This window comes from Procambarus clarkii, chromosome 24, assembly GCF_040958095.1.
Source record: "Procambarus clarkii isolate CNS0578487 chromosome 24, FALCON_Pclarkii_2.0, whole genome shotgun sequence".
Lineage (NCBI taxonomy): Eukaryota > Metazoa > Arthropoda > Malacostraca > Decapoda > Cambaridae > Procambarus > Procambarus clarkii.
In genome coordinates this window covers 9924543-9952265 of record NC_091173.1, presented here as the reverse complement: position 1 = coordinate 9952265, position 27723 = coordinate 9924543, and the positions used below count along the sequence as shown (strand labels likewise).

Genomic DNA, 27723 nt, shown 5'->3' with positions numbered 1-27723 from the left:
TGTTTACCTTGGGCTCATGTATGTTTTGTACAATTGAACATGCATACACCCACGCACGCATTAACGCAAATATTACAATATCAGTATTCAGGTCTAAGATTCTTTGTGCACATGCCAGCGTGGCTTCAGGGAAGGAAAATAACTCTCACAGAATTGTACATTATAGGTCTTATGCAGAAAAACAAATCTGCCTAACGAGGTAAACCAATAGGATTACAGCAGACGTGGGCCTAAACAGTGCGAATTCACTGTTTTCTGCAGCCTGACGCATCAATGCTCCCGTGGAATATTTGAACGCTTTATATTTTTCTATTAATAAACTCTACCTTCTCTTTTTCCTTTGTATACAATGAGGTAAACAAAGGCATTGCCAGACTCGTGGCTTATTTGATCAAATAATTACAGTGCAATTACAACCTGCAATAATACAAGCTATATACTACACAATACATATATATATATATATATATATATATATATATATATATATATATATATATATATATATATATATATATATATATATATATATATATATATATAGTTTAACCTCTGTCTATAACAGTAAACAGTTTAACAAGAAGCAATAGTTTTAACAATAAGCAAGCAGTTTTAACACTAAGTAATAACAATAAGCAATTCCAGTGTCTAGCACTTATAACAATAAGCAACAGCATATGACTACAGATAGAACAAACAGAAATTAAACTAGAAATTAACATTCTACCAACCTGTACACAAGCTCGAGACAGCTGATATGACCAAAACAATAATGGTCAAGCGAGCGTTCATTCGGTACGATATTAGCTCCACCCCCGATACACTTTTACTACATACAAATTATCTGAATTTGTTGATGGATTAGACACAAAGATGCGGGGAAAAGATACATCCGGTAACATATATTGCAGCAACTCCATTTTGTTTTTAAATATAGGAGCAAATCAATAAATACAGGTTATTGGTGTTTAGGCTACGTGTTGTGAATCCTAGCGTGAAAATAACTTTTTCTTATCACAGTACTAACTGCTATTGTTCTGCTTCAGATGAAGGAGATGATGGTAGCGAGGATGACGCTGAGGGCGGCGGTGGTATGGGTGCTGACAGCAGCGCTGCAGGTGTCTGCTGCTGACCAGGACCTGGCCAGCAGGCCCAGGGAGGGTCGCGGGGACCTGGTCAACCTTCCCAGACACCCGCTCTACAAGTCTCTACCGCACGACAACCGCCGGGTCCTCACCATAGGAGACGCCGATGAGCTCCCCAACTACGTCTACGATGCCAAAGGTGTTCCTGACGATGCGGAAACTGCTGGTGCTGCGGCTCCCGACAGACCTTACGGGGACACTGTGGCAGTGAGTCTAGCGCCTTACAGTAATTTGCAGATAGGAAGTCAGAATTACGTGGCTGAAAATGAGACACCTTGGGTTTTATATTTTAGGAGACAAGGAACTCCATGCTGAAGTCGCATGTTCCACGGCTCAGTTCCGCATGTTCCACGGCTCAGTTCCGCATGTTCCACGGCTCAGTTCCGCATGTTCCACGGCTCAGTTCCGCATGTTCCACGGTTCCATGACTCAGAGCTATTTTCATCCCATGTGTAGTATAGTACCTACAAATTATCTTCCGTGAAGTTATCCTCATCAGAACTGATTATCTGTCTTAATTTCTCCGACGCGACAAATTCTATTCAACTCCACATTACCGTCCTCAAGTGTATAGCCTCACAACACTCTCCTCTACTCTCTCAGGGCTACAATCTTCCAGACTCCTACTCGTCAGCACCTTCGTACGCCGACCCCACACTCCTCTCTGAAGTAATGAAGCAGGCGGACCAGGCCAACTTCAGGTGAGTCTTGCAACCCACAAGGTAGGTGGGTGTTGCGGCCACAAGGTAGGTGGGTGTTGCGGCCACAAGGTAGGTGGGTGTTGCGGCCACAAGGTAGGTGGGTGTTGCGGCCACAAGGTAGGTGGGTGTTGCGGCCTAGAAGATAGCTGGGTATTGTAGCCCGGAAGGTAGATTGGTATTGGAGCCCACTTAGGAGGTGGGTATTGTAGCCCAGTAAGTACTCATCTAGTTCATCTACTCATTGTAGATGAGTAGCCCAGTACGTACTCATCTAAGTACTCAACACTATATGTGTTGTGGGGGGGGGGGGGGAAGCTGCGGCTATCGACTCCCGTCTCTTAACCCTTACTCGACTGGTGTACAGGATCTAGAACTTGCTGGCCTTTATCATTTCTACATTTAAGTCTGTGAATGGAGACTGCCGCCACCACTTCAATTAAGCGCATTCCATATATTCCCTCTCCTGACGCTAAATAACAATTCTTGCAATATCTTTGTGACTCACCTGGATACTTAGTTTCCGTCTGTGGACTCACGTTTGTGTACTTACATGCTCATTTTTGCCCAAATTACTTTCCATCATTGTTGCGTCATCAGAAAACATTAGTAGGAAGAAGTCTATCTCTCCTGGCAAGCTATTTACATAAGTTAGGGATAGGATTGGTCTTAGTACTGACACTTTAGGGTAAGCCACTGGTAATATCCACCCACTTTGAGGTCTCTCCTCTCTTTGTGACTCTTTGGCTTCCATTATATAGTTCTTCTAACCGCTTTTGTTTAGTCTTTAAAACAGCAGACCTGCTGTTTCCTCTGTTCTTACGTTCTTAATGGTGGGCATGAGGTGGGAGGCGAGCTTAGGTAGGGGGTCCGTGGGTGGGTGGCTGAGAGATGAATGCGAGGGTAAAACTGGATGAGATATACATTATTGGCCAAGCACTTGGACAGCTAGGCCATCCAGCCGGACCAACCGGGCTGTAGTGGTAGTGGGCCTGCGGGCCGCTCCAAGCAACACCCTGGTGGACCAAGCTCTCACAAGTTAAGCTTGGCCTCAGGCCAGGCCTGCGGAGTAGAAGAACTCCCGGAACCCCACCAAGGTAAAGAGGCAAGATCTGGCTGAGAGAGGCAGGTAGTTTAAAAATGTGCGAGGGAGTTTTATTGCTTGGTAAGCACGTAGATAAATATCTTTTCAGTTGCAGTAAATTACATTCAGATGCACTTGCAGGTATCCTCTGGCGACGACGGTTCCCCCGGGTAATAACCGACCAAGTTCTGCAAGTGAGACGGGCTCGGCCTTTGTTCCTACGCGGGAGAACGAGGTCAGCCCCTTCGCGCTCTTCCCACCACAGTTCCACGACCTGCTGGAGATTCCCCTTCACACATACTCCAACGGGTCATCCTTCAGCCCCCATCACCGATACCGCCCAGTTGGCCCTCTCATCTCTAAGGGATACGCCAGCACCAAGATCCAAGGCAACACCAATCAGGTTCACGCCCCAGCAAACCAGGTCACACCTAAAGTATCATACACCCCTAATTCAGTGTCTCAAGATAACACGAAGAAGCTTGTGGAAACGAACCAAACGACTACTAAAATCATTACTACTACTACTACTACCACTGAATCATTCCAAGATTTATACAGCTCGACTGACCCACCTACGTCTCATGCTCCTTCCTCTCGACCATCCGCAACTCATATTACACATAATCCTCACACAAAGAATACTCACGCTCGACCAACAACCCAACCCAACCTCTCCGAGGAAGTGCACCAATCTTTCCGACCGTTGTCCTTCACTGTACCAAACCTTCACCACTCAAGACCTAATCCTACGCTCCTTAACACCGACCCTGAACTGACCTTCACTGATAAGCATTCAAAACCTTCACCCCCCTCCAGCATCCCGCCGCTGAGGTACACACGTCGCCCAGCCGTAGGTGCCAGACCCACAACCCACGTCACTGCACCTCCCCGTGACTCATTCGTACCTACCACACCCAGATCTACCCCACACCAACTTGTCACCACACGCAGATCTACCTCACACCAACTTGTCACCACACTCCGATCTACCTCACACCAACCTGTCACCACACTCAGATCTACCTCACACCAACCTACCACACTCAGATCTACCTCACACCATCCTACCACACGCAGATCTACCTCACACCAACCTGTCACCACACCATTTCCTACTACACAGCCACCAACTACCACTCGACCTAACAACTTATGGCGTGAAACTTTTGAAAATACACAGAAACTATCATCCAAAAAGCCTGTTCATGCCCAAACCTACGGGACACGGATTCCATCTAGAAACTCACAACTGCATCCAACACCAGTTGAACAGGAAGTCTTTTCAGCAGTCGAGCAAGAGGTCCCTTCACTTGCTGAAAAGGTGCATCCAACATCCAGTGATCAGCCTAAACCTTCAGTAGTTGATAGACAAAACGAAGGAGGACAGTCATTCCGTCCCTCTAAGGTAGACCCTTTCCTCCCTTCAGGACGAGAGCCATCCAACTTTCGTCCTTTGGCTGATGAAAATCAATCCGATCATTTGCATACGGGCTCTCAATCTTTACCTCCGGTGGTCAACTCATACGACCGTTCTACCAGAAGACCCCAGCCTCTGCCTGTCATCAATGCAGATTCAACTAATTTTCCTTCACAGCCCCTATCTCCTCTACCACCTCCTCCACAGCCACCCAGCAGACCATTCTTACCACCCCCACCAATACCTCCACATTCTAGTAGACCATCTCTCCCCCCTGGTCTTCAATCTTTGCCGTCACTATCACCACCACCCCCACCACCACCCTCTCCTGCATCTTTCTTACCGCCTCCACCTGAATTCCCAGAGCAGCCTTCTGCCCAGTCCCGCCCTCACCAGCCAATCCAAGACCTGACACACCTCCAGCATCCCCAGTTTGCACTCGTTCCCCCAGCACCCTTCCCTGGACTTCCCGCTGATCACTCGGTTCCTTTGAAAACATTCAGCCAAAGTCATAAACCTATTTCATGGGAGCATCGTCCTTTTCCTCCCGCGAAGATACACCCACCATTTCAGATAGTTCCTGCTGCAGAGACACTTCCACCCCGTTCTCAGACTGTAGCTGAGCAGCCTGAACCTGGCTTTACTCTACCTGCAGAAGCAGGTAATTTGCCAAGGCGCCGTGTACAAGAGGAGAATCTCGTCCGACCACAGCTCAGCGGTGCTAGACCAAATGTGCTCCCTCAATTTCGTCCTAATGCACCTCCCCAGCAAGAAACATTTAGCTCTCAGGGATTTCCGACAAGAACGTTCAACACCCAACCACGGCCACTATACCCTGACAGACGTCCAGTTCTGAGTAAGCGTCCATCTTTCCTAGATAATTTCAATTTCTTTGAACGTGATCCTGTGAACCGTCGTCGTGGCGAGACAGGGCCATTGCTGGAGGCCAATAGTGCTGGAAATAAAGTGGCAACCAAACAGAAACCAGACACTGAAGTTCGGTATCAGCTGACTCATGGGCCCGCCCCAAAACATGCACAGAAGGTAATGGTTGTTGGGCCTTTTCAGCAGCCACCACCTGGAGCACCAATAATCAACCTACCCAACAGAGACCCTTCACCACAAGTCACTGATCAGGATTCAATCTTCTTGCCTCCCCCTCCTCCACCTTTACCAAGTCGGAGAATCTCACCCCCACCATCTACAATGAGCGAAAGTACTGATGATCCCGTTCCGGAAGTGAAACCCCAACCCCCCATCTCAAGACGGACACAACCAATTGAGACAGTTAATGGAGTTGTCCCGCCCATGCTTCCTACCCCTGAGGCTTTGGTAGAGAATCCCCCTGAACTGCTGCCACGTGAACCCGAAGTCACAAATATAGGCATGAATAATGTGCCGGGTGTTGTATACGGGCGCCCTGTTGACCCTGCCATCTACTCCACCCCAGCAGATAAAACCATGACTAATGTTGGTGTATCCTATAATGTCAGCAGGGAAAACACGAGTAGTAGTACCAATATATCACCTTCTTATTTATCCACATTGGACTCCCAATATGTCCCAGTCTCTGATGACCATGTTATGGAGGAGGTGAGTGATGAACACAAAGAAGGAATAATTGCTGGTAAGGTTAGATTTCCTCCCATGCCTATTGTTGAGAGAACAGGCGAAGACGGACAGCTTCGTTCTGGCATCATCCCTGTTCCGGTACCAATCTATGCTTCACGCCAAGAACTGCCGCCACAGTCGTTCTCAGACTCTTTTTGGTCGTTCTTAGGATTTGGCAATTCCAAGCCTGAACCTGTAGCTGCTGAACGACGCGATGTGGTGGAAAGTACTAGAATCAAAAAGCAACCACGAACTAAGAGCAAAACTCGCACGCGGAGACGACGACCCCGCCCTAATAAAGTCAACAGATTTCATGATGACACACCACTAGCACGTGCTGCTCTGTCCTCGTCCCTTCAGCTACCCGATGTCTCCAAGTCCCACCTGGTATATGGCTCAAATCCACGTTTGTCACAAACTCCACCTCCAGCAACAATATTGACTCCAGATTTAGCAACACCTGTGAATAAACTTCATCCAACATCCACGCCATCTTCAGACGCACCATCCACTCCACCTTCAGATCCACCATCCACTCCATCTTCAGATTCACCATCCACTCCATCTTCAGATCCACCATCCACTCAAAACCCACATTTATCTTCCACCAGATATCCAGATCCTTCCAGTTTAAGACCTGTATATAAACACACATCCACTACCGAAGCCGCAACCAGTTCTTCTCAACAATCTTTGACCACAGTTCAACCTGCAGAATCTCCTGTAACTGAACCATCCCCTACACTAATAACCAGAAACTCGGCTACCCCGTTCTACATCACAGAATACACCCCATATTATCCTATCATTCCAAATGAACGTGAAGAGCTCAACAACTTTAAAGCCCCTATCATCGAGTCGTCTTCATATGGTGGCTGGAAAGCTGTTGAAGAGCAGCCCGCACCGGCAGACGGCCGAGGGGGTGTTACCCACAGTCCTGTTGTCCCTTCTGCGCGAGGAAATGTCCCTGCTATAATTATTGGAGAACCAATAGCAGATATGGACGAAGAGGTGGTGACAGGAGTGATCAGTGACAGAATGGGAGAAGCACAGGATGACCAACTGGTGAAGTTTTCATCAAGACTTAATGTAGAGACACCTGGTATAGTTCGTAGCTACTGGGTCAAGGCCCCTGTTCTTGCATAGTTGCCACTTGCATCAACTACATGTTGATGCTCTTGATTTTATTTCAGGTATGACAAACAAGGATCAAAATATTTGTGCAAGCATTAGTATCTACTTTGCTACAACACAAATAACACTACACATGAAGCGGTAATGCCTTATCAGAAGCTATAGGCATGAATGAGTTATTTCTCAGTGCCTTGGGTTTTTGCTAACAAAATTCTCTTTAAGGAGGAATTAAGAGCGAACTATTGATCTATGACCGAGCCTCGTGACTCACTTATCCACGAGACTAGTGATTAAACTGGACTTTTACTCGAATGTTTGGCAGTAATGACAACTGTTTGGATAACAACGAATATAGCATCACAGAGTTAACCTAAGTAAAGAATTCAATTCCATGTTTACATGTAAAAGAAACTGTATTTCAAACTATACAGCAGCTGACTGTGCATACTTAGAGCACACAATTTAGTATATTGGTGATTGCTCTTGACTTAAAACTGTGATAGAACACTGAGGTATTTTATATAAACAGTAGCCAAAACTCGCCAAAGTCTACATATTGAATGTGCATCTGTTACAGAAATGACTTATTTTGTGAAAAGTCCGAGATATTAGATAACTTGTTTTGAGAGAAAATGACATTTATTTTGACATATGACCAAAGTGACATAGATTTTGAGATGTGAGGAAGGTGATAGAACTTCTAAAACATAAGGAAGGTGAGTAGAACTTTGTGACATCAGAGAAGTTACACAGGTTTGAAGATGAAAGTGACCAAATCTCTGTAAGTAAGGATAGCGACAAGACAGCGTGACCCGAAAGTAACTCAGGAATATGGAGCATGGATAACAGAGATTGAGATGTTAGAAAGATAACCCAAAAATCTCGTGTGAAAATTGAGAGTAACTTGGAATAAGAGGCTCAAACACTGTGCTTGCAATTGGTGACAGTATACAAAAAATGAGGTTGCTGGCAGCTGAATAGCCTATTCAGCTGCCAGCAACTGAATAGGCTAGTGCATGTACAGCTGTGTATGTACAGTACAACACTACCCACTCTTCAATTCCCTGCATATGATTATTAGTGCATGAAAATATTATTGATATATTATAAACAATCTTATGAATGTGTATGGACAAGAATGAAAAAAGGCTCGGAACTAGCCACAACAATGTCAAATGTGGCATTTGTGGAAAGTGAAGCATTTTAATTATGTAACAACGAGGATCTATCAAGTGTGTCAGCAAAATCTGTCAAGGAAGTCAAGAGCTGAAAAGTTCATTAAGGCATAATGAAATTCCCTTGTGAATGATTGCTGCTAATGCATCATGCAGTGTGCATGTTATTCATTTTTAGTGGATTGTCATCATACAGTACATGAACATAGTAGTAGTAATAGGCATCCTTAATACTGTACTATAATAGGCATCCTACTAGTAGTAGTAGTAGGCAAGAACAAATGAGCATCATGAACATATTATGAACATTATCTATATGGTTGTTCTGAAAAAATCTTATCTTTTCTGTTGTAGTTTTTTTTATCTAGTAATGAAGGCATGGGCCGATGTGTAGCAGAAAAGTTGTCAACAATTAGTCAATGCATCACAGCCATTATCTAAGTACGTGTGTCGGGAACACAAACCAAGAGAGCTTACATTGGGACTACATTGATAAGGAAGATGAACGTGAGGAAGCAAAAGTGTACAGTACTGTAGTCTGTGACAACAAATAATAGATCAAAGCTGGGAGCTAGATGGCCATGGTGGAAGGGAAGGAAACTATCAGGAGAAAGGAAGGAATTATCAGGGGAAAGCGCCAAGCCATTACGACTATATAGCACTGGGGAGGGGGGGGGGAAAGCACTGGGAAAGCCTTGCACCTTCCAGGTGCAAGGCTTTCAAGTTTGGGCGCCTCTATAGTTCATGACAGTTTGGATATTAGAGAACACGGAAGACCCCAAAGACATTCCATTCAGGACAACTCATGACAGTGTTGGTTTATTTATTCTCCCAAGTTTGTACAAGCATGGAGAGAGTTTGGTGGGATGGTGGACGCACTCACAAATTTTCCTTCTAATACATTCCCTAAGTCACATACTGTGCATGGTATGAGCCTAACTTTTCAGTTCTAATCAATATTTTTCATATATTTGTTAATTTCGAATGCCTGACTTGGAGTATAGCAATACAGTGTAAGACCTTATACTGAATGGACAGTCCTAAAATCACTATTATTGATGAGACTCAGGCTTAATACTATAATAATAATAATTTATTCAATCAGTAATGTACCAACATTACCACTTTTCAAGAACAAAAGTTAACCAAACTAGTGAAAGATAGTTACTGATAATGTATAATCAAAACTTGAGTTGAAGAATGACTCAAGTGTCAAGGTGACCAATATATCAGGTAACATGACACACTGACCCTTATGCTATATAACACGACGTGACGACTGGACACAAGTCAAATAACTTGCTTCAATACAAATTTTAAGTGGCATTCACACAAGCCTCCACCACAGAGAAAGCTCTGTTAGTGGATAAAACTGTAGCTTAAGATTATATGTTATTATGAGAAGCCAAATGGTCGAGACTTTCATCGCTATTAAGCCAACTTTACAGGAGGGGCTGGAACACTTCACTACTCATAGGAGTGGCTGGAATACTCTTGACTATTTACAGGAGTGGCCAAAACACTTTCCTCTACTCTCAGGAGTAACTGGAAACTTTCCACTCCTTATACTCGTGCAGCTTGCACAACCCTATTCAAATCTTGACTAATATTTGGCATGTTAACGGCATTATATTATATGATTCTTACTTTAGTTAATGATAGGCATCTACAGATTTAATCATTGGATTTATCCAATATGTTTAATTGGGTGAAAAACTAGCACCTTTGACTGAACGTAAGTGTTTATGTATGATGTACTTTGTGAATATATTTTAAATAACTGCACCTCTATATGTTATATCTTCAATGAACAATGATGTTGCATTTTAATTTGTGTAAATCTGTTTGGTTTATATATGCTTAACCATTTGTGGACATCTGTTTGATAGATGTAGCATTAATGTATAATCTCTACACCGAATCATAGGAGTTTGAACAGTTTGTATATACATAGTTCCCGCTAGTATATACATAGTTCCCGCTAGTATATACATAGTTCCCGCTAGTGTATGCATAGTTCCCGCTAGTATATACATAGTTCCCGCTAGTATATACATAGTTCCCGCTAGTATATACATAGTTCCCGCTAGTATATACATAGTTCCCACAGGTGGACTCAGTTTGACGTATTGTAACAAGAAATTATTAGCGTTGTATAATTGCTCACAAAATCATCTTTCTGCCTGTTTTTCTTAGTGCGATATATAAATTAAAAACCAATATCCCTATTTCTTGAATAATGTACTGTATATAACTTGTTTATTTATTGTGTAAAGGAACGAGCGATATGTAATTAAAATGTTCAATATATTCTTTACTTTCTTATATCCTAAATATCCAATTGACTGTTGTAGTTTAGCTGACTTATGATGGTGCGTACATATTCTCAGCCTATCTTTTTTTGATAATTACTTATGTCATACCAATAAATTCAATAAAGCAATAACCATATCCACTATATATATTAACAAATTTTCTATCTTTATTGAATCCAATAATATAGTGTGAGAATACTGACACGCCTCTAGTAAGATTTGAAACCCAAGCAGTGCTATTTAACAAGCAAGAGCAGCACTGGATGTCGCTGGGTGGTGGTGTAGAGCCCTACTCAAGATTGTCAGCTTTCCGTTCGTGGCCACAAACTGGTTTCCTGATTTACTGGTTTCATAGCCCAGTCTTTAACTAAGCCTACTCGTTGACACCCTTCTCAGCCAAGCTAATAGTGGTTGTAGAGGGATGGTGTTGGAAACCTTGGGCCCTTCATGTTATCTCTTAGTTCTTTGTTGAAGTCTTTTTTTAATGGGCCTACAGTACTGTACTAAATTTTACAAATTCTACTGTGATATCTAATGTTAAAAAGAATGATTTCAGTTTGTAGACATAACAGCATAATTCATGAAACCGAACCTATTGACTCATGTGAGGGACCTTTCTTTACATCCACTCAAACTCACTCATATTACAGTATACAGTATCTCTGAGTAATTATCAAAAGAAGGTATAAACTCAAGGAGACCAAACACCAACAGTGTCGCAGGATATTCAAAAGGCTCTAAATATCACTGAAGATGCCAATACGAAAACAAAAGCACACAAGGCGAGAGATATTGAAGACAACAAATTCATTTATGGGTAAATGACCTTGAGGGACAAGGTCAAATTCAAGAAGATTGAAGCTAATGAAACAAAGGTACCAAAAAAATATTAGCAAGTTCTTGTTTGCAAATACAATGGTAGACTGATGGAACAAGTGAGAAGGCAGTGGATTTCAAACTATCAGTAATTTCAAAACGTCATATGAAAAAGCATACCGGGAAAACAAGACACCACGATCATAGCTCTCATCCTGTAACTACACTTAGGTAATTGCATTCTCTCAGTAGTCGAGATAATACTGTATTCCACGTCACTTTTCCCAATAATGAGGCTTAATTTTGATATGACAAAGACACAACACCTAAACAAAGGTGTCTAGTCACTTACAATATGACAGGGATAAATTGTTTGATGCAAGCTATTCTGAGCGGAAAGTAGTAAGAGGTTAGACAGACCACTACACTTAGGGATAGGGAGTTTTCACACTGACATCCTGATGTATAATGATAATGCTGCAACATTTACTAACTTCTATACCTTTAAATTAAATTACATATTACTCTAGCACATCAGTTATCCTTGTGTATACAACCAAAGATGCAGTAACTCAGTTTCTTCAGGTGCTAAAAACAGCATCAGTCAGGCTACTATAAAATGTATACCCAAAAATAAAAATAAAAAAAAAAGAGGCTAAAAAACAAATGGAAAATAACAAACATTTTTATTAGTAGTAAATGATAAATTGCCATTCTTTCCAAAGCCAAAAAAAAAAATATATATAATAATAAAAAAAACTATGTGAACAATCCTAAAGGTGGCCAATTTCAAAGCTGCTTATAAAAGGTGAGGAGGAATGGTTAGAACGTGAAGAGCCGAGTTAAATACAAGTATAACTGAAAAACGGCCAATCACAGGAGAAAATTTAAGGCCACAAGTTGTAACAGCAAATAATAAGCATTAATTATTTTTGTTTCAAATACAGTAGTATGGAAGTGTATGCTGTAGGGGCAGTCATTAGGGTCCTACAGTAACAACCTGATCAATACAATATACACCAAGGCTGCCTATTTTTTATATAGTCCTTTTTTTAAATTCAGAAGACCGAGCAATTTTTATACAACCGAGGCTTTAGAAGTAATTATTTTACTAGACTGCTGAGTTTAGGTTCAAGTAAATCTCAATTCTAAAAATTATAACAGATTGCTCAATTCCAAACAAATTTATGATTTTAACCATTGCCTATCATGACAATGAATGTGATGTAAATTAACATTCAAACGCGCATTGGTAAGTATCGAGCAGAGAGAGGAGGCGTGTATCTTTACACAAAGTGAAGTTTGTGGACATGGGATGCAAACTAGCATCGGAAACAATCACTTGCAATTATGGAAATACATGGACTAAAAATTTGAAAAATACATAGAAATATATTTTCATATGCCTGACTGATCCAGATTTTACCCAATAGGGTTTCCACTCAATTTTTAAAGCCTGGAATTGAGTATATACAAAGAAAACCTCATAGGAAGCCAAACGAAAGCAATTGTCTATTATAATAATACACTATATGAAATCATCATATTCAGTGTAGGCAGAAAAATCATTGCCAACATCATCCTGAAAAGAAAAAAAGAGCAACAATTAAAAATAATTAACTTTAAAATACTGTATTAACATTCATTTTTTCTAAATTACTGTATCTAGCTTTAAGCATTTGCAGATTTTCAAACATTCCCCTCTTATGATATGCTAAATAATGTTTTACGGCTATTCTGAAAATGTTTATCAAGTATTCCATTGTTCAAAGAATATCACACACACACACATTTGAGTATGCGTCCATTCTCCTGCTGCTGCTGCTATTCATCTAGCAGTATAAATGGCACCTGGCCATTGGGCCAGGTGCCATTTATACTGTAGGTTGGTTGGGAAAGGTTGTAGGTTGCATATTGGGGAAGGTCAGTAGAACTTTGATAAGCTTAATTTGGTTCCTGTCCCAGGAATGGGAACCATTGGCGTTGAAAGTTTGAGGAGAGAGAGAGAGAGAGAGAAAAAAAAAAAAAAAAAAAAAAAAGTAAATGCTATTATCTCCCAACTGGCATGGAGCAAATCATCACACTAAGAGAACTATGAGGACATAACCATACTATCCAGCATAATACAAGCTTGATATTTTGAGAAGCAACTTACAACAAGAGCGCCCTGTCCCACATTCAGTTTGGCCTTTCCTGCTGCCTTTTTCTTGCTTTTGGGTTTGCCAGCTTTAACTTTCTCGTTGTAGAGCGAGGTGAGGACTGATGATACTCTCTTCACTTCCTCCGTCTCAACTGAATAGGCAAAGAAATTACCCACATTGTTATTCAACTTGCTGAAGACATGAAGGCCATATGCAATACATTTATTTCCTTAACATTCATATATAGCTACAGCATCTTTTCAAACTCTCTACAGGTTTAAGTGTTGAGAAAACTATGGCTTCTGATTTATTTTAAGCACCCATTTTTAAGCAATTTGAATTTCCCACATCCACAAGGTAGTGATGGTACACAGCCACATAAATGATGGCATGCAACATGCTTGTTAACCAATGGCAACTCATAAAACCCACATTTGTATTTAGATTGCAGTAGTTAAATAGACAAAAGCATTAAAATCAGAGCAGAAAAAATTAACTTACTATTTTGTGTCAAATTTCTATCGCTCTCATATTGCAAACTATTAAATGTTATTTATACAAATGTTTAAAATTCTTGCATATGACCATTAATACATCAAGTTAAAAAATAAATGACATGAATGATAAAAAAGCAGTGTCAAGATTAATGCGCACTAGTGGAAAATTAATATCAAAAGCACAAAAAAAAAAAATCATTTAATCATAGTGTTCCTTTAAATGAGGAAAAGTCCTATAAAATATCCATTGCCTTGGAGACTCCCTACTCTTCTTGTAACTGCCTTCAATGTAAACAATGGTTTGGTAATACAGGAGAGGATAATAATTTTTAAATCGGAAAAAATTGAGAGCTAATACCTGTGTCCAATAAACTTACGGTTTTGACACAGGTCTCGACAAACATCTTCCACAAATGTAATAAAGAACGGCCGCTTTTCTAAACGCTCCGAAGTTCTAATCTTGGATATCAAAGCTTTTCTAAATAATGTCAAACCATCATTACTTGATAAATCTATATTATCCAACAGCTTACTACTTGTATCTGTAAGAAAAAATATATAAATTACCCCAATGAATGTATTATATCAGGGTATAAATACATAACTTCACTTTAAAATAAGTAATTATTTTTATTAAACCTTGCCATATTCTACTAAATCAAATAAGATTGTTGAAGTATTGATAATGTACATGCAAATCGTGCTATTTTCTGGTAAGAGAAAACTGTTATTCAACTTTCATGAGGAAGTGATCCAACATAGGCACCTAGCTTAATAATAAACTTTGTAAATATAAATTAAAACCTCCATACCCAAATAACCTGATTTACCTATGAATGGTCTTGCCTATTCTTGTGACAAGCACCCACTGTACAGTTTACTATACCTACCACCACCACTACACTACTCTATTGTACATTATTCTTGCCAACTGCTTGTCTACATCATGTACCTATAAATTACGTCCTGAACTCCTTAATTTCAGTCACTTTACTTCTCTGAAACCTGACATCTGTACTTTTGCAGCAACCACCCAAGTTACCAAATTACTTTAGGACATCTTAAAAATTAATAGTGGCTTTAAGATTTATCATTTGGCCTACTACTACTTAATTACAAACCAATATTCAAAATGAAGTCACTTTTTTAACACAAATTAATGTTACACAGGAATGAAAAACATTACAGGGAGTCCCCTCCCTCCCAACTATGAATGGGTTATGTTCTGAAAAGGTGCTCATAAAGCATTTGTTCAAAATGTGGAACGAGATTTTCCATAGACACAATGGGAGATATATTCCTGGACCTTAAAAAAAATTATTACAAAAACCAATATTTTGGGGGCAAAACAAAATACAGCATATTTACCATGAATAATAATTATCCTGCTTGTCAACGTTTACCGATTTTGGCGAGTGAAGAGGTTTAATTATATGAACAAATGATTGAAAATACAAATACTGTATTCTGTACGTACTGCATTATAAGTCAGCCATTTGTAATTTATTGCACGAGTAAACATCTATGGAATGCATTAGGCAGTGATGTGGTGGAGGCAGACTCCATACACAGTTTTAAATGTAGATATGATAATAGCCCAGTAGGCTCAGAAATCTGTGCACCAGTTGATTGACAGTTCTGAGGCGGGGCCAGAACCAAAGCTCAACCCCTTCAAGCACTAGGCGAGTACCACTCTCCATCCATCAACCCACCCCGTGATCTGGTCTTGTTTGAATCGAGTGTTGAGGTCACCGAGAGGACGTCTACTCACTCCACGCATTTTCCATGATTAGGGAACACATTTTAACAGAATTAGAATTAAATTTTTGGGGGGATAGAGGTTACCTTACCTTGAGGTGATTTCCTCAAGGGGGGGGGGGGGGAAGTTTAGTATCTTTATGCACACCACAGGGCTGTCACAAATAACATGGGCACAGTACCAGAGTTAACTGCTGTTATCTAATGGTTTGAGGTACAAAAAACACCAGTACCAATACAGGAGCCAACAACAAACACATTAGCGATGTATTCAAACTGACTAAAGGCAAAAATCTAATGCTACCGTGTTTGATAATGTGCCATGTGTTACTTTACAGTCGTTCAGTATTTAAATAATTTTTCATGTAAATTATATAAAATAAATAAATCTCGCAAACAGAAACAAGTAAATTTTGGTAGCAGATACCTAAAAACTAAAATACGCAAGAATCCTGAAATAGCCCAGCTGTAAGCACTTTTTAACAATCCACTTAAATATTCACTTCCACTAGTAAACCAAGACCCTCTCAGTCTGATAAGACTTTTTTCCAAACCCATTTCCACATTAACTCAATTATCCCCCAACCTCTTCATTTTGTATTCACCTAGATGTGCTTGCAGGGGTTGAGCTCTGGCTTTTTCGGCCCACCTCTTAACTGTCAATCAAGTTCCCCCCCCCCCCCAACACACCCCATAACAGCTGTCTTAACTCCTATTTATTGCTAGGTGAACTGGAGCATCAGGGTGAAAGAAACCCTGCCCATTTGTTTCTGCTATCACTGGGAATCGATCCCCAGACCCTAGGATTACGAATCCCAAGCGTTGTCCACTCAGCCACCAGACCCACTTTGCTCGTATTGTAAATTAAACCTGTTCTTATTCCTCACTTTACACATTCTCATTTCTTTCTTTTAATCACACCTGCAATCATGCAGATATGGCCACGACATTTCCTTTCACACTGAAGGCTCTCCACAACCCAATCAAATTTTAGAACTGTGAAAGAAATTGTACTACTCTACTGTCTTTCAGAATTCAATTCTATTAAGATTAGAATCTTCCTGAAGCATAAAAAATAAACACTGGCTCCACTTTTCAAGTAAATGTTTATGGTTATTTCCCAGAATTCATGTCTTTAAAACAAAAACGAATAATAATCCAACTACTGTAACACTGTACATTATAAATTCTGATCAATAATCATCCACACAACAGCATTACAAGTTTATAACCTTATATAGCTTCCAGTACTCCAAGTTGGATAATGTGAACCATCATTAATTCCTCTTGGGCACCAAGGAGGAATTTATGATTTTGAGTACTATGTAAGCTCGAGATAAACCTCATCAGATATTACTGCCGCACCTTCTTCAGGATTGCTATTAGTCCCAAGAAGTTCATTGGCTAGTTGTAAGTCAGAATCTTCCTGTATCTTTTGAAGTCTCATTTTTTCAGCCAATATTCCCTCTGCGGTCTTGGCTTTCGCCCTTTCCTCTGCCTCTCTCTTCCGTTTTTCATTTTCCTCTGTTTGTTTTGCCTGTTGATGAACACTAAAATACATCAGTACTGTACAGAGTAACAAGTTTAACAAAATCTTATTTTTAATTTTAAAAATTATGTAAATCAAATAGGTGCAAACAAACACATGGATGCAATAACAATTTATTTAAACAAAAAATTAAAATGAAATATCAATTTAGTTTTGGTTGAACAAAGTATAATGGGGTGACAATGATGTCGAGAGCCAGCAAATTGAGTACATTTTATTTGTGACGGTTTGCCTGAAAAGGGATTCATCAAATAATTTGATAAAAGTCCTTGCAGGTAAAACCTTATCTCCAATAAACTTACTCTCAATGTCTCTCTATAAAACATTACATACTATAAAATCAGTTACAACAAGTCATCCTTTATACCTAATAAATCTCTCTCAGACCTATTTTTGCTACCAATATTGATATTAAATAAATTTCCCATACCACTGTCTATCCTTGGTCTGAAACTTTAGAGTATTCCTTGTTTTCTATCAACTTCTATCCACAGCACATTTTTAAAGATAATTCTTCAGATGGTGTCGATTACAATTTACACAACCCTTCAATATTTCCATTGCAGTACTGCAGAGAATGTGTATTTTGAGTGCCCTTAACGAATGTCTTTCCACAGGAGTAGTTTCATATTTGGTGGTTGCGCACACACTATGAAGGTAAGGTATACACCAGACTTATTTCAGCTGTTCCTATAGATAACATCAGCAGTGGAAGAAGTTCTATTGGCAGCCTGCACTCACCTAATTGTTCCTCCATGAGCTGTTTGGTACCACCACTCTACTGTATCAACTGATGTACACTCCTTAGCCTATTGGGCACTATCATATCCACATTTAAAACTGTGTATGGAGTCATCTCCACCACATCACTGGCTAGTGTATTGTCTAGTTTTGGCATTGTTAATCAGCATCCAAGGGGAACAAAACTCCAAACAAGTCTTGTGGTTTAGCCATAGTGGGCCAGAGAAATAGCAGCTTTTTCAGTAGAAAAATTTAATTAATTTTAATTTTCCATTTATTTTTCATAGTTTCTCACTATTTATAAAAGATCTTAAGTTGTACTGATGTGTCCAAGATACGGTTCATTAGGTACAACTTTTAAACTATACCAGGTATGTGAAAAATACTAAGGAACTGGCAATATCTTTCTAGAACATCCTGATATCTAGGATAATTCTGGATAGTAATTGGTCACCAAAGGATCACATAAAATGTTGAGAAAAGCATAAACTGCACTAGCAAATTTAGAACAGCATTTAAATATACAGATGGAGAAATAGTAAAGAGTGTAACACAATCCATTACAGTACAGTACAGTACATTAAGAAACCGAAACTGGAATATGCAGTTGTCATGTATGCCGAGTCCATATCTCAAGCAGCGTATCAATAAACTAGAAGACATGCAAAGACATACTATTAAATGGCTTCAAGAAAAAACTACGAGGAAAGGCTTGTAGCATTAAATATGTCAAAGCTGAAAGATAGAAGGGAGAGAGACAATATGATCATCATATATAAATTGTGACAGGAATACACAATTGACAAAGGAATTTTTGAAACCTGGAACTTCAAGAACCTCTGTCACCCCCACCAGTAGTGAGGAAATGCAGACTGCAGCCCATCACCTTACAACCAAAAATTGAACCCAACCCCTCCACACACAAAAGTAATGAGCAATATAATTGAAATGAATACAAACCACATACTGGATCATGAAAAGAGTACTCAAAGATAAGGTATTGTAGACATAACCCCAAATTATCACAAGTCAATATTGAACAAGGGCCTTGATAAAAAAAAAAAAAACATTTACATGACAAACCATTGCACACCCCTACTATGCACATCCCATAATAATCCTATAACAGTAATTTAATAACTTACTTCTTTCTCTGCAATAATATCCGCTATCTTTTTCTTTTTCTTTTTAACTAAAAGTACAGTAGTGTCTGTCGTCGCTGCCTTTTCTTTCTCCTCATCCTCATCATCCCAGTTGTCCTGAAGGCAATTGAAAGTGTCATTCATAGACTTGTTACAAAAAAAGTTGGTACAATTAAAAGTAATGTATTTGTAGAGGTGTACCAAAGTACTGTATCAATATTGGCTGTACTTTCCTAGTTATTTTTTTTTTTGCAGTAATGTTGCTCAAATTTCAGCCAATACTGTCAATTCAGATATCACAAATTTGAATGATATGGGGGCAGCCCCAGATCTGAGTTATACAGAGATCAAAGGTACCCAATTTTATTTCAATGATGTTCAATATTATTTTACACTTTTTTCACTTTATAATCACCATGTTTTATATACCAAAAAGAGCAAGATTAAACATGTGGTTTTAAAATAAATAAAAACATAATAGCTACAACGAATATCAGCATGGATATGATGGCAGGACAATGGAGGGAAGAGAGGATAGCATTATGATGAGACGGGTGGTGGTGGTGGTAAGCGGGAAGGTACTTCCAACTATCGCAATAATAATGAGAGCTCCATAACATTCAATGCTGGGTAGCTCCCCAGTGACTCCATCAAGCAAACAAACCAGAGAACAAAAGTGGCACTTAATGAGGAGCAGCAGAGGTAGCAGGCACTGGGACAAAGAACATAACCCTGGCTAAGAGACAAGACCCAAAGCAACACGCAGCCAGCTGGGACAAGGAACGTTGAGAATCCAAGACGTCAAAATCCTGTTAGAACAACGAAATCTCTGAACTCAATTATCAGCCCAGGACATGCTAGAGAACACTGCAGCCAGACAAGTATACTGTATTTGCAAACATCATGAGGCCGAGGGTAGACAGCTGGCTAGACTTTATGACATAGTGGATGACCCGAGAAATGTAAGCCTTGGAACAGGGGACGAAGGAAATTGAGTCAAACCAACAAGGTATGCAACCACTGAGGCAGAACCAGAGGCTGCAGGTAGTGGCAAAAAGCAACCAAAAGAAACCACAAATGATGTACCCATTGCCGAACCAACCAAGCTTTACTCACCAAAGAACCCCTCTGGAAGTCTCCACACATTTTTCACCAGAAAAGAGGACTGCAAATAAACCACCCACCAGGGACTTAATAACACTATGGAGTTATTGACACTGAACACAAGCAATAAAGGATGACAAACCCGATTGAAACCAAAATCAAGAGACAGGTAGTGGAAAAAGCATCACCAGGCAATTTCATACTGCTGCTGCTAGGAAAGATGCAGGTGGGACACCAATAACCAACCATATAAATGGCTGTACCCGTGCATCAAAAACTCCAGACATAAGATCAGAGAAATTTGAGCCAGCAAAGCACATTGTCGGGCCAATTTGCTGGAAGTGGAGGAGCCGCGGAAAATGCCCGGGTTGATTGCCGACTTGAATTTTTTAAACAATGTTACGGTTAAAAATAAAGAAAAATGAATGATAAAAATAGAAACAGAACGGAATCTAATCCTAATACAGAAGTAAGAACCTAACCTAGGTAATACTGAATCCTACAATTTGCACTCACTCTGAACAAACCTAAACCAAACATGTATCCAGAAAAAAATAAAAAATCCTCAATAATACAAGGAGCCACCTCCAACCCACACCCACAGGGAACTGGAGCAACAGGCAAGCCACCACTGGCAAGAGAATGCCATCACAGTCTTGGCTACCAGGGAGCCTAGTAGCCTGGTGGATAGCGCGCAGGACTCATAATTCTGTGGCGCAGGTTCGATTCCCGCACCAGGCAGAAACAAATGGGCAAAGTTTCTTTCACCCTGAATGCCCGTTACCTAGCAGTAAATAGGTACCTGGGAGTTAGTCAGCTGTCACAGGCTGCTTCCTGGGGTGTGTGTGGTGTGAAAAAAAAGTAGTAAGTAAACAGTTGATTGACAGTTGAGAGGCGGGCTGAAAGAGTAAAGCTCAACCCCCGCAAACACAACTAGGTGAATATAGAAAACAGGGAAGGCATATCCCACACCATGGCAAACAAATGATCAGTTCCGAAAGAACCCAAGCCAAACCCTCAAGAAAAAGAGGGTGTTGGCAGGCCAAGACAAGCAGGGACTGCTTAACTCCTCAAACGGTTTGTGTTGTGGAGGGTTACAGGACGTGTTGAGATGTAGAATTCAGAGTCGAGATCTTGGCTCAAGTGAGTAGGAGGAGGTTAATTCTGATCTGCAAGCCAGACTAGATTGTTGAAACCAGTGAGAGCCCTTGGCACGTCGGCAAGTGGGCATGTCCTCAGAAGGTCGACCTCCACTCCTCATTGCAGACCTTTGAGTGGATTACACGATTTGGTATCATAAGTAGCATATCTGTGAACAAAAATTTTAGAAGGCCCTCTTTTGCAAACAGTGGTAAATGGTTGGAATAAGTTTAGCCAGATGGAGGTGGCTGCCAAACCGCCAGTAGTTTCCAAACCCCAGAGTCAGCCAAGCTACATTCATAGTAACCTGACTCCGATACCCCCTCTCAGACGTTTTGGAGCCTAAACCAGGGGAGGGGAAGACTAGACACCAAGTGCTCCACACCAACAGAGGAAGGAAGAGTAAACTTAGACCAGGTAAAATTCAAATTCTCCAAAACCAACTCCCCAAATGATATAGGGGCCAACACCGGGGCATCCAAATGAGCACAATGCTGCAAACCGTGGAAGCGAGGAAAAAACAACCTATAAAGCAGCAGCTGTCTGAAAAGCCTCCTGTCCAAATGCAGTCTCTGACAAGACAGACCCAACACAAATGCCGCAGGATTTTGTGTCGAAGGTGTCATTGATACAGCAAGCAGCACTGTGAAGACAATGATTGTCGGTAAGTAGCAAAGCTGAAGAGCAGCCTTCACGCATGCAGTGAACGGGCTCAACAGCTCCATCCATGATGAGCTACACTACAAACCAGCAGGGAGATTGCCGGGGCCTGAAGGCAACTATCCAACCAGCACACCCAGGAATTAAGGATGTTTCCTAGAAGAACAGACACCAAAAAACCAACAGGTTAAATCTGGATACAAAGAGCAAACCCCAAAAATTAGGATTGATACACTAGTAAAATGGCCTTCATAGGACAGATTCCAAAGGATGGCCACCGCTTATCTTGGAGAAAAAGTGGGACTTGCTATGAAGAGATGACTACTGACTAGGGAAGGCAAGAAGGCACACTATGGGGTATTTCATACCCAGTTTCATATGAACTTTTGTTTTGAGCGATTCTTCTGTAATGTCTGTTGACTAAACTGTTCAGGTGCTTCATTTTTATGAACCATGCAGTTGTCTGTATTGTCTCGTCTGCTGTCTGGTTGCTTCCCATACGACGGTGATCGTAATAATCCTCTGCTCGGCTCCTCTTCAAGGGAAAGGGGAGGCCAGGTTCTGGTCTCCAGTAGGCCAAAAGGATGCCTATGACTGATGTGACTCAGTAATAGAAGCTATCTCTGCAAAATAGCTTCCAGTTCCCCTGGAATGTAATCATTTAATTCCACACAATATCAAAATGACCAATTTCTCCCTTTAAATGCTAACTTCAAGCTTTAAATATAAGCATAATTTGGTGTATATTGCATATACAGATATGCTTTACAATATACAGTACTATATTCATATGGCTTAATAAATATTACGGTATAACTTTATAATTAATGGCATGTTCAAATAGTTAATTCAAATTAGCTGATCAACTAATCAGAACAAATGAAAGTGACAAGTTATTTAAATTTTAATTGTCACATTAGACATTTCAATGGTGTTAACATTTTTTTTTAAGGAAAACAAATACAAATTTTGACAGCATTTAATTTATATTAATGAACTTCAATTGGGAACATCTTAAAAATACCTATAATGACTTAATTGAGATGACACTCAAGCGTTAAAACCTTTCTGCCCAGATACGTAACCCTTTAAAAATAGAGCCAATGAAAGATTCCCATTTTTTTCTGCAACAAATTCAGAGTTTGTACTCACATGACCAGCAAGGTTTCGAGCCTGTAAGGAATTTCCTTATTAGGAGGTGCCTGATAAATCTCCACAGTATTAATGACTAAAGCTCCTGCTCACATTTGGCCAAAGAGGGCATTATGCTGTAGCTCATTATGTGCCTGCAAGGGCTACGTCATGCATGAACAGAATTTTGTGCATCAAGTTTGTGGCTGGCAAGTAAGAATTAGTGCAGATATATTTATTTCAGTCAATGACAATGAGGGAAGGTAATTATCAGAAGAAAGCATTAAGCCGGTATGACTTTATTGCACTTCCATGGAACTTGAGGATAGGATAAGAGCTGGGCAGTGAATCAACTGTGACAACTTGCCTATGGGAATGGTATATCTTTTGTTATGAACAGTGGCATCATGAATTACACACACATACATGCAATGACTACAGTATATATAATAAGTATAGTATAGGAATATAAGCTTACATTAGGATATTAATTAACACTTGCATTCCGGCCTCTACATACGTTCCTGCTCATAAATGTTTTGGGCTCCCCAGGACCCTGCTCAGCGACCCGTAAAATCTTTACAATCATTTTGCATTTTCTAGTTATTTGTTGCGTTATTACTACAAATTTGGTGAATTTATAATAGATCATGGATGGTGTAGATTAATACTATCGGTAACTTTGGACCGGACTCTCGTCCATTATTTTTCTCTTGAATCCTAACTTTGGACCGGACTTGTGTTCACTACAAAAATATTTGTATAAAATTAATTTTTTATCCAATCGACCTAGGGATAGTATCAAAATAAGCGCCTTTAGAATGCGCACAATTTGATACCAAAATGAAAGATGTAACATGAAAATTTATGTCAGAACACTGGAAAGATATAAATACTTTTGTGATGATGAGCTTCCAGAATTAAAATATTTGTTAAAATTCCAGTTATTGCTCTATTATTATGGGACTAGTTTTAAAATGCGTGCCTTTTTATTGCGAACAATTTGATACCAAAATGAAAGACGTAACACGAAAATTGATGTTATCAAACTGAACGAGTATACACATTAGGTTGCAGTGTACAAATTGGTGCTCGTTCATCGGTAATTTTAGGCTTTTCTGCGGGGAGGCACTCCAAACTTTTGTACATTATATTCATACACATCTGTAGGGAATTTAATTGGGAACACTATGATACCAAAATGAGCGATGTACCACGAGAATTAAGGTGAGAAAAATGGAACGAGTATGCACATTTTACTGATTTTGTGCGCTCACAGGTAACTTTTGCCGACTTTAGGCTTTGCTGTTGGGAGTCACGCCAGGCTTTTAGGCATTATATTTATACACACACCTGTAGGGAATTTAATTGCGAACAAAATGATACCAAAACGAGCAATGTAGCACAAGAATTAAGGTGAGAAAGCTGAAACGAGTATACATATTTAGGTGTCACCGCGCGCGCGCCCGCACGCTCGGTGCATGACCCCTAAGTTGACCGCGCGCATGCCCGGTGACCGATAGTATACAAATATGATACGAATGTTTAAAAATATTTTAACATTTATTATTCGTCCAAAATCAAAAGTAACAGTACTGTATTGAAATATGCACATGTGATCATTCTATGCACCAGTAAAAAGAAAAATGACATAACTTTTAAACTTATCTTTAAGGATATCTGCAAAATAACAAATAATACACACTCAAAGCTAATATGGTCTGCCAGTAATCCAGTGATGAAAAGTTTTGATAATTTTACATTTTCTATGTTAGGGATTTAGGCAGACTACAAATTTGGGGTCTAAATGTCTGCAGATGAATTCTTTATAGTACAGATGAAGTACAAAAAACTACTACGTTGAATGTAAAAAGAAAAAAAAAAACTTTCTGGCAGATTCCCCCCCCCCCCCAACCCAACCCACAAGACATTTTGGAGCTGGAAGCATGAGGGAAGGAATTGAAGTAGGGTAAACCACACCTGCCTGGAAAGGAAGTGGAGGCACAGCCAGAGCCAAGGTGGATATCACCAACACATCCAATTCCGAGTCCCTATGCACCACATGGTGCAATTTCACGGCTTTTATCTGAGCACAAAGTCACTAATGCTGCCAACTGGAAAAACCTAGTAGCAGCTGCCTGAAATGCCTCTACTTCAGAGACAGGCTCAGGATCATAAGAGTCAACAATCCAACAGGCTGCATGGCGGAGGCAGAGTGATTGTCGTCATGTAGCAAAAGTAACGAACCGTCTTCAAACTCTCAATGAGCAAGAAAAGGCTTGACAGGCTGTCCTTTATGTATAATTGACCTCACAAGAGACTCACTAGGGCCTACCAGTAATAAGCCAGATAGGTGCATCTAGGCACTGGGGATGTTGAAAAAATCTTCAAAGGCCCAAGACTTTTCAACACTCCCCCCTCTATACATACGGGGCATAACTGACAGACCTTCCTCAGTGTTCAAGAGAGAACTTGACAAACACCTTCAAAGAATACCTGATCAACAGGGCTGTGACTCATAGATTAGGCTGCAAGCAGCCGTATCAAACAGCTTGATTGAATAGACTACAACCAGGAGGCCTGGGTATAGACTGGGCCACAAGCACGTTGAGCCTCAGAATTATCGACAGGTAAACTCCAGATACACGCCCTACCAATGGGCCACGGGTTCAGGCAAACTAGTTTGTTCAACTTACCAGTGTACCAAGATAAGCTAGTAAGTCATGCCTCTGGGATGATCCAGGATGTCATGAGATAGATTTCTTACTTTTGAGGTAACTATCTACAGCAATATTTATCCCTGTTGATTGCAAGATTTCATTGGTAGAATTGAATCTTAGTGCCACTAGCATCATCAATTATAGAAGTCAATTAAAGCCTACTTCTATCTTTTTAGAACATCTTGTCTGATAAAACCCCTCGACTGCCTGGGTTAATGGCATACAATATCCAAATTACGCTGCAAGCTGAACTATTACAAAAAATAATGTGAATAGTCATTTCATAATCCAGTATTTTGCACACATCTTTTGCAAACATTTGGCACATATTTCACACACATTTTTATTTTAAGAAGTCAAAACACTCATGTTTTGTAACCATTGATTACATCCTGTCTACGATAGTGCACATAAGTTTCTAAGGTAGAAATAATAGGCTATCGAACTATATACCCAACAAAACGGTTTTCATAATTTTGCTGCTCAGACACTAAGAAGAGCCTGGGTACGGCAAGGCTTGGCTAGGATAGTTAAGGTTCGTGGAGCACGGCACAAAACGTATCACTGCTATTTTTCTCTAGACAGAATGTATAAGCCAGAATGGACTAGGAATTCTTAATACTTAGTTTCTATTGTATATCAGTACCAATTATAATTTTAGTACATTCAATTGGCTAACAGCTTACAATTGGTCATAAAATTGTCTATCTCCAGCCACAAATGAATCAGAATGACTATCTTCAACCACCTATTCATTTCTACTAAGTGAAAGCAATGTGTGTGCTTGCCTGGTGCTGGAGAACACCGCACATATGGAGGAACCTCACAACTTTCACTAGAGTGGCCTGCAGGGGCCTGGCGCTCTAGGTCCACCCACTACCAACTCCACAAAGCCTCGCTCCTCCCCCAGCAGGTGGGCCAAGTTGCCTGGCCCCCAGGTGAGGGCCCCTGCAGGTCCGTCGGCCCCAGCCTGGCCCCCAGACCAGCCCTGGACACACACACACACACACACTCTGGGGCTCACCTTAATCTCGTCCTCCTCGTCCTCGCCATCCCACTTGTCTGTGGGCACCGGAGGTGCTGCTGTCGGCGGCTCGTAATCGTCCGCATCTGCAAATGAAGAGCGATGGATGAACGAGAGTCCCGAGGGGTGTGTGTGGCGGGTCCCTGAAGGAGATTTAGGCAAGAGAGGAAGAGAAATATTGGGAGGCGGCGAGACTCACCCCACTCCACGTCGGACATGTTGACGACCTGGCCGCTCCCACAATGCCGCGCGCCCCAACCACACAAAGCGCGCCAACCTTTACAACCAAATACCTTCCCCGCTACAACCTCTATAACAACCCTTGTTTTACCACCAGGCAGGGACTAGCGTGCGTGTGTGTGTGTGTGTGTGTGTGTGCCGTGTGGAGCAGTGAGGCAAGTGGCGACACCTACCGTGACAGCATCACCATCACCACCACGTGTTCACAACTCTCGCTTTCCCCAACTAGTTCATCAATCCTCTAAAACTCTCTCAGTTCTACTTTCCTTGCTTAGTTTAACACGAATGCATTTGTTGAGGCCATTATACATGTGCCTGAGGGGCCAGTGGCTCACGACAAGAGTACATGATCGGGGGTGCATAATACCGGAACTGAACATAAAAGACTTAAGCATAATAAATATTGCGAATAATTTTGCAATCGCTGACTATTTTTATACACAACTTTTGTACTAACATGTTTTGTACAGCATTGTGA

General features: G+C 40.6%; 2 protein-coding genes across 4 annotated transcripts in view; one reads left to right on the top strand and one right to left on the bottom strand.

Moving 5' to 3' along the window:
- The window catches only part of LOC123761712 (mucin-2), a 38572-nt gene extending 29959 nt beyond the window's left edge, over positions 1–8613 (top strand). For both annotated transcript variants that reach the window (XM_069330599.1, XM_045747831.2), the window contains exons 2-4: positions 1047–1352; positions 1749–1846; positions 3069–8613. In XM_069330599.1, the coding sequence (XP_069186700.1) occupies positions 1047–1352; positions 1749–1846; positions 3069–7104 (4440 nt within the window). In that variant the 3' untranslated portion in view covers positions 7105–8613. The remainder of the gene's footprint in view (positions 1–1046; positions 1353–1748; positions 1847–3068) is intronic.
- Positions 8614–12069: 3456 nt separating this feature from the next.
- eIF3j (eukaryotic translation initiation factor 3 subunit j) lies at positions 12070–27392 on the bottom strand. 2 transcript variants are annotated; one of them, XM_045747848.2, is made up of 8 exons: positions 27205–27392; positions 27006–27091; positions 23283–23303; positions 19230–19343; positions 17160–17331; positions 14414–14578; positions 13554–13690; positions 12070–12980 (listed from the first exon to the last, which is right to left on the bottom strand). In XM_045747848.2, exons 1-8 carry the CDS (start codon positions 27221–27223, stop codon positions 12927–12929), a joined length of 768 nt encoding a protein of 255 aa, XP_045603804.1. In that variant the 5' UTR covers positions 27224–27392; the 3' UTR covers positions 12070–12926. The 2 variants fall into 2 exon arrangements, with proteins under 2 accessions (XP_045603804.1, XP_045603805.1); XM_045747849.2 differs by lacking the exon at positions 23283–23303.
- Between the last annotated feature and the right edge of the window lie 331 nt (positions 27393–27723).

What these genes read in the sequence shown, in the direction of transcription:
- eIF3j (XM_045747848.2), bottom strand. An exon ending in TCGAGACCTGTGTCAAAACC is followed by an intron (nt 13,691 to 14,413) that starts GTAAGTTTATTG and finishes TTGCCTATTCAG; the next exon opens with TTGAGACGGAGGAAGTGAAG. An exon ending in TGGGACAGGGCGCTCTTGTT is followed by an intron (nt 12,981 to 13,553) that starts GTAAGTTGCTTC and finishes TTTTCTTTTCAG; the next exon opens with GATGATGTTGGCAATGATTT.